The sequence below is a fragment of the Poecilia latipinna genome, unplaced genomic scaffold (genome assembly GCF_001443285.1).
Source record: "Poecilia latipinna isolate Pla-1442-1.1 unplaced genomic scaffold, P_latipinna-1.0 Scaffold1491, whole genome shotgun sequence".
Lineage (NCBI taxonomy): Eukaryota > Metazoa > Chordata > Actinopteri > Cyprinodontiformes > Poeciliidae > Poecilia > Poecilia latipinna.
Window position 1 is genome coordinate 82 of NW_015114107.1, and position 11,578 is coordinate 11,659.

The following is an 11,578-nucleotide window of genomic DNA, read 5'->3' on the forward strand; positions in this document are numbered from 1 at the left end:
CTCTGTCACACATTTGATTGAAAATTATGACAAACTAAATATTTTCCAAACTGAGCAGTCTAAGCAAACACTACTGGAAACTGAAAGCAAATTATTCTATTAAAAACCTGAAAAGTATGAAAATATAGTTATATTTACAAAAAAATAAAAAATAGAACTCAGCATTGTAGATAAATCAATGAAGTTTATGTGTAAAGCACATTTCAGTAACAAGGCAGTTCAAAGTGCTTTATATCATAAAACACTAATATTGAACACAGTCAATGACTGTTTAATCTTGAGCTGCAGGAACTGCTGCACAAATATTCAGCATGTTTTTCCTTCAATATTCCTCTTTGTAACCTTTAGTCACATATTAAAGGGACAAATTTAACAAACATTTTTAATTTGGTGTTAGAAGCAAGTAAGAAAGGAACCAAAAATCATCGATTTCAGTTCATCTTGCTGAAATCAGCAAAGGGGCGGGAAGGTTAATCAATTCAGTGGAATATGATTTATGATCTGCATTTGTTTTCAAATCAAAAGCTAATGAACTATCAGAGAACTCTGGGGGTAAACAGTTATCGAATGCGTCTTATTGCTCAGAGTGAATCTGCAAATTTACTGCTGAAGACCCTATGAATCAAAGCTTGTGGTTCTGTTTTTTAATTACGCAGAGAGTAATCACCTTGTAGAAGGAGTCCATGGACAGCAGAACCACCCAGGGAACATCCAGAGCTTCGATGATCTTATTGGCCACTGTGGTTTTTCCTGATGCGCTTCCTCCACACAGACCTGCAGGAGCACAAAGCACAAACAGCAGCGGCTCTAATTAATGAAGACAAACGTGGAAAAGCACTGCTGCTAGAAAAATGCTAAACTAGTTCAAGAACTAATTAAATACACTTTCATCATATACTCATGACATATCACTTCTTTTTACAGTTGTTCTGCAGCAACAGACACCAGATATGGCAAACTGGTATGATGAGAGATTTTTAGAGGTTAAATTCGCTAAAGTTTGAATTTCCTTAGACTTTCAATGTTCCTTTGTGCTGTTTAGCGCAGAACGGTGTGACATTGGCTGCATTTCCATTACGAATGTATGCAAAACTTTGTCAATATTCTGGTAATGTAAAAAAAAAAAGTTTCACAACTGTGTTGTTTCCATTACATAAGAAACACAAATAAAGTTTGTTCATGTGATGTCATTTAAAAAACCATCATCCTCCAACTACTTCCTGATTATGTGACTCGTGTGATGTGAAAAAAGATTTCTGTAATTTGTATATTTGTTCTAAAAACAACTGAGGGAAAAAAAATAAATCAATTAAAATTGGAAATTGAATCTGGTATAAAAAAATCTGAGATTTTATTTTTTAAGCCATATCACTTCAAAAAATAAAATATGGGTGTACCAGTATGTACAGTATTTATTGCTGTCACAAATCAGTCAAAATGTGGCTTTTTTTGACAAAGAAAAATAAAACGGATTTCTACAAAATAATTACAATTACATACAAATATGTAACAGAAAATAAGTGACTTTTAGCAAAACACTTATTTTACTGGACTAAACAAATGCTGCTTGTATTTATCTTTAAGTACAGCTGTGGGGATGTTGTAGAAACACGTTTTCCTTTTATTTCATCTAAACATGTTTTAAAGTCACCCAGCTGTGAAAGCTGCTCTGCTGCAACGCAACAAACCCTGTTTTCTATTAGCAATAAAAACCCAATTGTTAAAAAAAGATGGCAGACACAAGGTTTTACCTCCTTTCATTTCAATTTCTTTTATTTTCTTCCCATTTTATGGTTTTAGTCGTAATTATTTCCCTCTTTCGCTCCCCTCTCCATCTTGCACCAAATTTTACTACATCTTCCTCAGCGAAAGTCTGACCAGTTTTCCGCTGCTCCTTTCAGCCGTGTGTGAAATTGGGACCAGTCACTACGCTCCATTGGCGATAACAGATTGCAGACTGAGGAGAACGTCCGCCTCTCCTTCCCGCCGCTCACGCCGGTCTGATGAGTTTATTCACGCTACGGCGCTCCGTGGATGTCAAACACGCACACCTGGAGCTCACTCCACAGCTGCTGGGAAGCTCGCTGACTCGGATGTTTTACTGTGCAGATCAGCATGATGTGTCGCCATAAAGGCTCATACAGAAAGAAACCATTAGATTACGGTTTGCTAAACTTACATCTGTAGAAAAAAAGGTTTGAGCATGACAGAGGTTTTTCAGTTTATCTATTCTGAAACTCAACGTGAAGAAAACTGAGATTCTTCTATTGAGAAATGTATGTGGTTTACGCAGGACACCGACCCTAAAAGCCTGGAGTTTGACACCTGTGAGGAAAATAAAACTGAAATGTTAAGGTTTTATCAGCCTCAATAAAAAACATTAGACTGTTTTCACACATGATATGTTACATTTTCACTGCGGTTCACTTTCACACTGAACTCCGTCAAACAAACCAAACCGTTCAAAAACCTGTTCCCCTCCTCGCCTGTGGGGGCACTGCACCAAAAACCACCACAGGAAACAACACAAAAACCTCTGAAGAAGACAGGAGCGCAACTTCCTTCTAAGACTGAAACGATTAATCAAATTAATTGTGATAAATCGATTATTGAAATAATCGTAACTAATTTAGTAATCGATTAATCGTCAGTGCAATTAGCAGTAAAATAAAAGAAAATGATAAAATCTCCAGTTTGACTACGGTAAAATGTAAAAAACTGTAACAAACCTTATTTTAAATGGCTCAGAAAGTGCAATTAGGAATTTCAAATATAATGTAGAATAAATAACTAGAATTCAGTTTAATTCTTGTTGAATTAGACTGAATAGATTTGATACCTGATCAGATATTAAGACCGGATTGGTGCATAGATTGTAGTTTATAAGAAAAGTACTAAATATTTGCGTAAATTATTAATTTTAAGCATATTTAAATGCGTCTTAGGTGACGATGTAGGAGTTGGAGAACAAACCAACCACCAGGAGAACTCTGGTTTATGAAGCAGATGGCGTTTGTTCCCTCACCGATGACGAAGGCCTCTTTGAAGGTGGTCCCGGTGACATTGTACCACGGTGGTCTGCCGGCGGTGTAGATGGTCCTCTTGTTGGTCCTCAGCAGCGGAGGCTCTGTCTTGGACTGGCTCGTGGTCCGTTTCCGTGGCGACAGCGATGGGGTCAGAGGACAGCAGGGGACCCGGTTGGAGAGACCGTCCATGGAATCTTCTCCGCTCCCGCTGCATTTAGAGGGAGAGGCATCGATAAGCAGACCGCTCGCCAAAACATTATCAGTCGTTGTACAGTTCACTAAGAGGATAGGATGGGATGTTTTTGCCATCAGAGATGCCTTTTTGGTTCATATGTGACCCCCTGCTGCTCCTTTACAGGCATTTCAAGTATTACAAAGTACATGCAAGTTCAGCTGATATTACAACATTGTAAAATTGTGGACTTGCACATAAATTGTTGTTCTGCAGAGAGGAAGAAAGAAACATTTTCACTGGAATGTCTCTGTGAGGACTCTCCGCAGTCGGACCTTTGGTATCGGTGTGACTGAGGGAGAGGACAGGAGAACTTGCTGATCCTCCCCAGGAAAACACACCGTTGCCCAGGAAACAGCGTGATATCGAGTGGGGAGGCCACCATTCACATGAGTAAGGCTGTCATCACTTGGCTCGGTTTGTGGAAAGTTATCGCACTAATCTTCAGTTAAAAGTTTCTCTCTTTGGAAGAGAAACAAGCAAAACCAAAGCACATGTTCTAATTAAACTCCCGATGTTTATATTTGGGTTGGTAGGACAAATGCAGTATTACTCTTAATATGTAGATAGTGTCTACTGCATGTGATCAGTGTCAATAGACAATGCATCAGATATAATAATGTGTATATGGAAAATTCACTTAACTCCGATCCAGAACCCCACGGCATTCTGGGAGATGTAAGCAGAGGAAGTGATTTACCTTCTCAACTTCTCACAATGAGCTAAGCTAGCCTACTCACTCAATCTGTGGTTACCTAGCAACAACCTGCTGAGTAACTTGCACAGCAGCAGTTTCAAGTTCACTGTGAAACCATAACTGCTTAAAAAGAAGAAAACAATGGTGTGGAGTGAAAACTGTAGATAAAAAGAAAAGGCCATTCCACCAGTTTGGCAAAATTTCAGATATTTAAAACAAAAATAATCATCAATAATTATCTATATATCGACTCATATGAAATGCTTTTATTCAGCCTTAATGTCCAGGCCTTCTCTAATGGATGACAGCATCAGTGGTTATTTACACAGATCACCTTTGTCTGATTATAATTCAGTTGATCTGAAACAAAAAAGTAAGGAGGTAAATACTTTTTCACAGCACCTTGAAAGATATTATGGAGTTTCAATAAATGTGGTGCTGATGATTTTGTAAATAAAAAAAAGAAAAATGCTGCTGTCTTTCAGTGGAGTGAATTAAGAAACATGACTACAAGCTTCAAAGGAAGAACATCAACATTTATTTGTAAAAATATTACCAGAAAACATTCAGCTTTTTGTAAGGTAAAGCAACATTGTTTTTCTAGAAGAGAAATTGAATTGAATGAAATGTTAATTTTAAAACTGAAACTGCAACCAGGCACAAAACTCAAAGCGCATTTACTCTGAGATGGCCAAGAATTTTAATTAATTCATAAAAAAATAAAAATAAATAAGAATAAAAATGAAAAAAATCACCACGTCCTTGTTGAATATCTGCAGTGATATTAAATTTTTTTTTTTTTTTTTTTTTTTTTTTTTTTTGTCTTTTTTGCTTCTTTTGTTCTCCCAGCAGCCACGCTGACACAATGCGTGGATCTGACGGAGAAGGAAAGCTAGCCAGCTAGCTGCGTTAGCAGGATTAAAGCGATCCGTTCAGGGATCCAACAGCCGCAGCAGGCACTCCATCCTCCCGACAGGCTTTTCTCACCTGTCGGTCCTCAACATCGACCTATCCGCGTCCTCTCCCCCATCTGTCGGCTGCTCGCCCGGCTTACTGTCGAGGATAATCGCTGCTGCCATAACGGCTCGGCGCGGAAACTAAACACTGGGTGCGTGATGACGTCAGAAGACGTAAAGTGATGTTGTGTTTGTGGAACTCGCAGAACGTCGGTAACTTAACCTCAACTGCAAGACTGAAATACATTACGCACATTGAATTATGAAAGCTTTCGTACTTTAATAACTACAAGAACAAAAAGGCAATTTAAAGAGTTTTCAAACAAAAGACTTTCGGCCACATTTCTTTTGTAAACTACATCGAGTATGCGATAGAAACGTTAATAATAAAAGGCAGACCATTGTAACATACAAATAACCGTCATATCTCTATTTATTTCGTAGATTTATATTATAGCAGTCATCATGACAACTTGCATTATTTTGATATTGTTAAAATAAATTCTACATAAAAATGTATGAGAGGTTATTGGGAAAGTTTTACATTTGTACCAGCTGCACTTGATGTTAAATCAAATCAATTTCATTTATAAAGAACATTTACAAAACAACCAGTTGACTCAGGTTTTATATTAATTAGGTCTAAGTTTAATATAAGTTAATTTAAAGAAGTGCTATATCCAATAAATAAACACATTAATACTATCCAGACTCCATAATTGATAGGGCTGGAAAAAGAAGAAAAGAAATTCTCATTTGACCTTTTTCTTGTCAGAAGCTTTTCAGTTTCTTACTTGCTACACTTGCTTGAAGAGCAAAGCAGCTTGATGAAATTGACTGAAAATGGTAATCAGAAATAACATTTAAATCAATTATTTTAACTTCCATTTTATTTTAAAGATGATTTAATAATAGAAAACAAAATTGATTATGATAAATTAAAGACAAAAACCATTATGGTATTCTTTTTTTTCCATCTTCCCTCCAACTTTCTGAGAGTCCCACAGCGCCTCCTAGTGCTCCTCCATGTGCCCGCGGGCCTTACTTTGAAAAACTGGTTTAGATTGTAGTCTATTGTATGATAATGTGGTAGTTGCTTAATCATATTATTAGGTTTAAATTGATTTTTGATTTGGTAAGAATGATTGCGAGTGAGTTTTATATTAAGACTGATTGATGAGTGATCAGGAAATCAACGGTAAGAACAGCATTGATATCTCAAAAAGGCATAAAAACATTTGGTAAAATGTTTTTACTCATGCAATGCAATTATAATTTTATACACATAAATCAATAAGGCCGATCTGTATCAAATGGTTATTTGATACAATTTCTAACTGAAATTGAAAATATACTTTAAACCCTTCACGTTTTAGTTTTAACAAGGTGAAACAAGAAAAAAAGGGTTAAGTTTATTGCAGCATGACATGCATTGGATGGAACAATAGATATAAATGTAATTCAGATTTACTTGAATTATTTGTACCACTTGTGCAATTTGTTAAATAAATATTTTGAATGTAGATTTGATGTGTTTTTGTCCAATCATAGTGTGGAGAAGTGACGCTCGCGCATGCTGACGCCTGTCCCATTAACTTCAGGTGTCCTGCGATCAGTCAGACTCTGCAGGAGCAGCAGCAGCTGCAGCGCGCCGAGCCTCACTCCTCAGTCCTGCTGCAGCTTTTTCTTTACAGGCTTCAAGTCCAGCAAGATTTTTTTCTTTTAAAAGGAAAAAAATAAAAAAAAACTCACAGAAAACTAAACAAAATTTTTTATTTTATTTTTTTTTTTGTGCTTCAGCGGTGCAATGAAGGAATTTACGGATTTGTCCTGAAGACTTACAGATCCCAGAATATGAGGTGTTGGCTGACTTTCTGCGTCGACTGAAAATCAGAGGAAATCGGATTCTCGACTAAGGAGGTGGAAGAAATATTTTTACATTAGAAAATATAAGTCTGAACTTATAAAAATGGATAATCCTCCGACTAATTCAGAGAAATCCCATCTGATAGACGAGAAGAGCGCGAAGATGTATTCCTTAAAATTACAAAGGTGAGACAATAGCTCAATATCCACAGAATAATTTCCAATTTTACACGCATTTGATAGAAAAACACTTGCTTAAAATGTGAGACATGGTGAATGAGTTATTTTAAAAGAAAAAAAAAAAAAAAAAAAACTTCGTACAAATCCACGCACGGAAATGTCCCGCAGCTTGGGCGTAACGTGCGGTGCGCAGTTTGTTACTGTGCTGCATGTTCAGTATGGCTGACGCGGGCTGTTTTATGTGAATGAGCAAATTCATTTCCATGCTTGAGTTGTTTCTGGACAGCCTGTGACAAATGGCCCCGGGGGCCAGTTCACTGAGCAGCGCTAAAAACTCATCATCTGTCGTTAGAGAGGGAGCGCGCTGCATGCGGCGGATCCGTGCACGTCCAGACCGCATGTCAGCCAAAACTGCAGGAGGAGCTGCACGAAGCAAATCCTCACTTTGCTTAAGATGTAAAGATACAAAGGAACAAAGAGGCGGGAGAAATGAAATTAGTTGATTTTGAAGATGAGAAGTGTCAGATTTGTTCTGCGCAAAATTAATAACAAGAGAATATTCTAGAGATTTTAATTTAAATATGTTTATCTTTGAATGTTAAACACAAATTTCGATCACTTTTCCTTACAGGCCTCATCTTGAGTCCGTTTCCACCATCTGACCAATAAATGTTTTATTTTGTTGGCAGTAAATCCTGCTAAGTTATTTCATGTTGAGGTTAACTTTTTTATTTCCCAAAAACAAACTCTGTTGTCCTAAGAAAGCAAGACCCTTAATTTTTTCTGCAAGCATCGAGGCCCCCAAAAGAGGAATCAACTCTTGTTTGTCGACATCAAGCAGAGGTGCAGAGAGGTAGACAGTTGAGCATATGGCGCCGCGTTTGGGATTTCACGCACCATTTGCGCCATTCCTGCGCGCTTGCATGCGCCTTTACTGAGTCATCGTTTGTAGTTTTTGTTTATTTAGGTGAAAAAGGTCCATGGGGCGACTAAAATACATACTTCAGTAAGTCAAATATTTCCCTGTAATTGATAGTGATTCTTAAATACCAATAGATTAAAAAAAAAAATGTTTCAGATGTGAAAATGCGTATAAGTTGTCCTATTTCGAAAACAAACTGAATATTTGAGTCGGAATTCTGCTCATGATATTAAATGAAATATCAGAAAATAAGGACAAAAATTATAAAGGGGAATTTTAATCAAGATAATATGTTTACATCAAGGCCCAGTTTGCAGAACAGGAAACTATCATAATTTTTATAGGTGGAGACGTTGCACTTGAACAACCTGTGGTTTTTACCAGGGGCGCGTCTAGAGAGTTTTTTAAAGGGCCAGCGGGGCGCTAAGGACCTTAAGGTGGCACAACTAAACCAAAAGCCAGAGTTTTATTAGAAATACCATTATGGTGGGAGGATCAAATTTATGTCTGATTAAATAACAAAATATATATTTGAGCCAAAAATAGATGATATTATGAGTTAGCACATCCTAGTTTAGCCCCTGCAAATTGTTAGAATAGATAAATGGATAGATTTTTGTTTTTTACTCAATAAGTCGCTTATATTTATGAAAACATATTGCAAACTGGCTCATTTTTTGCTAAAATATTTTGCTTTTTAAATCAACCAATGTTCATAATAGTCATGATTTAAAAGCTGGAATATTTAAAAAAATGGTAGACATTATTTTGCCACTGAAGAAAAAAGGAACATATTGACTTTTTTTGTAATACAAGATGTAATACAGTCTTTTGAGAATAGGAAGTTTATTTAGCATAAGTTAGGGCTGACCCCTTGCTTTGTCTGACTATAGTCGTTCAAAACCCCAAAATATGTAGTTTATAGTTATTTTGTAAGAAAGTCAGAAAAATGTTGTGTTTTTCCTGTAAATAAGTGTAACAGGAAAAAATGTGTTCTAATTAACAGCATCTGTAAATTTTCTGGGCCTTCTATACTTTAAATTGTTATGGATATGAAATTAAGAGAATTGCAGGTTGTTGTTGTTGGAAACCAAAGTATGTTTTTCTGAAGATTCAGTTTTTAACAACCAACAATCAAAAAATAAACCAGGACTTGCATTTGTATAGTTAAATACGGTATGTATTTTTTGGTTTGCATTTTGCCTTTTATTTGCTTTGTGTTGATTTTGGAGCAGAACTGATTGTTAAAACCCAACAATGGTTCCATGATGCACTTAATGCAGAATGGAGCAAAACAAAACTTAGCAGCTCAAAATGTTTGTGTCTTTTCTCGGGTTTAAATGCACAAAGTTAAAACCTCTGCCAAACAAAGCTTGGGTTTACAAACTTAAACACATGTTAAGTTACAACCTTTCAAACATCAAATGTGAATTCAAAGATGTACAATCAGTAGCAGAAAGATTCTCATTACAGCTGCTGTTTAAACTTTAAATACATCCTTTGTAGTGGATTTATATACAAAGTGGTTTAAATGGACTTTTATTATGAAAATCCTTTTCAGCTATCGATTAAAACTAAAGCAGCACATAAAAAACACATCAATGTTCCATTTTTTTCTTCTTTCTGTGAGATTCTCATGTTTTTTACCTTTACAATCACACCGTTCTTTGGTAATTTAAGTAATTTATTTATTAAATTACCATCATTACCATCATTATTATTTACATCTGAGGTTTCATTTCATTATGGAGGATTTTTGCTGTTTCTGAATGTCTGAAAAAAAGTCAGAAAAAGCCTAAAGATTACTGATTAGCAGATAAATATAATATTTATTAGATATATAGACTGATTGCATTTTCCCTGATCATGTTTTGCTACATAAACATAAAAACTCAGGTGCTTAAAGATAGTAAAGATGAAAGTACCAAGACTTGGATGTTTCATTGTCTTTCTCCCAAAATGCAGAAACTAAATCCTTTGTTTTTAAGGATATTTCTCAGTTCTCTTTTGGTTATTCTAATAAATTTATTTAATTTAATAAATCCTGCATATTTTAGTATCCATCCGATACCAAGTATCTGCAGGGCCTGTATCGCCAATACTGGCACCGATACTTTTTATTATCATTAAACTTCTGACCTTCAGGTGTTTTTGTGACTTTTTTTTCCACTCAGTTATTTTGTTCAAAGCTGAGAGAGAATTTGTACAAAGTTTATGTGTCTGCAAAATACTTTAATAACATTTTAACATTATTTGTGTTTGTGTTTGCTAAATAAACAAAATGCAAACTAAAGTTTTTAACTTGGCATCAATCCGATACTGATACCAACTTGGCATCAATATTATCGATATTTTGGATTGATCTGCCCACCTTCTGCTAATGTCTGTGAGTAAAGATACAAATCTATATTCAATTTCTTATGTTTTAAAGAAAGTTTTTGATACCAATATTTAGAGTGAAACTGTTTGGCCATTGCACACGACCATTGTTGACCATAAATACTGTTTATCTTTTGGTTACTGTTTATTTATCTAATCTCCAAATGATTTGAGACACAAACGAACGATATTTGACACTTAAAACACTTCAGTTTACCTAAATGTGCCTCTGAAGATGTAAAACCACTGAACTATTGAACAGGCTTTTTCCACTCTGCTTCTTCACTGTAAAACAGTGACGCTCGGTGAATTCCCTCTGAGGTCCTGACCACTCTGCAGATGCCTGCAGGCTTTGCCAGTGCTGCTTCACTGCAGCTGCAAAATACCAAAGTGCAAGTTATGCAGCTACACAACAGCAGACATCTAAAATTATATACAGCTCAATAAAAATGAATTTACCCTCCTCTGTTTTTGACCGACCAATCAGATCATCAAGCAAAATTTAAAATAAGACAAATATAGTCTAAATAGCAAATACAAAAATCTGTTTTCAAGTTATGATTTAATTTACTGATGTGAAAAACCTATCCAGAGCAATTAAACCTTTCTTAAAATAAGTTTCCTCTGGTATTTTAACCATTTGGAGGTGATTACCTCCAAATCTTTGAGGTTGGAAGGCCTCCATGCCATTCCCCTAATCTTTATCTACATGTCATGCTTTTCTATTAATTTAAAGTCAGGACTCTGATTGGACTGCTCAAAAACATTAATATTACTTCCAGTCAGAAGAAACATGTTGTAAAACTAAAATATTATTTTAAAACAGAATCTGCCAAGCATATAAATAACCATAAAAGATTCTGTCTCTTTAAATAAAACAATAACTGTGTAGGAAGATAAGCATGCTAATTAGATCACATTTTTCTCAAAACAGATTTGCAAAACAGTGTTATGTCATCCATATGTAAAAAATAATTTAAATAAATCCAGCATCCTATCAAGTGGAGCTCAGTGTGTGTTTTCTTGTCCCGTCGGTGTAATTGAACAGAATCTGTTTTCTGCTTGACTAGTTCTTTTCATTCAGGACATCCCCTGATAGGAGTGTGTGTGTGATAAAGGGAAATCGTGCAAAGCTTGCACTGATAACGTGGAGTGTGTGAATTAAAGTGTGTGTGTGGTTATCTCCAGTCCTGCCAAATTAGTTTTTTTCCACCTCATTAGCGACATCATTGCACCCCCATCACTGCACTTGATACGACCAGCAACCAGAGTGTGTGTGTGATGGAGGGGATACATGGAGGGGGGAGATATATATATATA

At 35.8% G+C, this 11,578-nt stretch overlaps 2 protein-coding genes across 4 annotated transcripts in view; one reads left to right on the top strand and one right to left on the bottom strand.

The window, feature by feature from the left end:
* Positions 1-607: 607 nt before the first annotated feature.
* Positions 608-5,307, bottom strand: LOC106963065 (uridine-cytidine kinase-like 1). 2 transcript variants are annotated; one of them, XM_015057778.1, is made up of 3 exons: positions 4,943-5,274; positions 3,026-3,234; positions 608-774 (listed from the first exon to the last, which is right to left on the bottom strand). In XM_015057778.1, exons 1-3 carry the CDS (start codon positions 5,032-5,034, stop codon positions 623-625), a joined length of 453 nt encoding a protein of 150 aa, XP_014913264.1. In that variant the 5' UTR covers positions 5,035-5,274; the 3' UTR covers positions 608-622. The 2 variants fall into 2 exon arrangements, with proteins under 2 accessions (XP_014913264.1, XP_014913263.1); XM_015057777.1 differs by lacking the exon at positions 608-774 and adding an exon at positions 1,328-2,325 and having other exon boundaries at positions 4,943-5,307.
* Positions 5,308-6,554: 1,247 nt separating this feature from the next.
* Positions 6,555-11,578, top strand: part of slc30a2 (solute carrier family 30 member 2) — a 17,338-nt gene continuing 12,314 nt past the window's right edge. The window contains exons 1-2 of one of the 2 annotated variants that reach the window (XM_015057788.1): positions 6,555-6,831; positions 6,924-6,963. In XM_015057788.1, coding sequence (XP_014913274.1) covers positions 6,941-6,963 — 23 coding nt within the window. In that variant the 5' untranslated portion in view covers positions 6,555-6,831; positions 6,924-6,940. Of the gene's footprint in view, positions 6,964-11,578 lie in introns of both variants that reach the window. The other variant, XM_015057787.1, reaches the window with a different exon arrangement.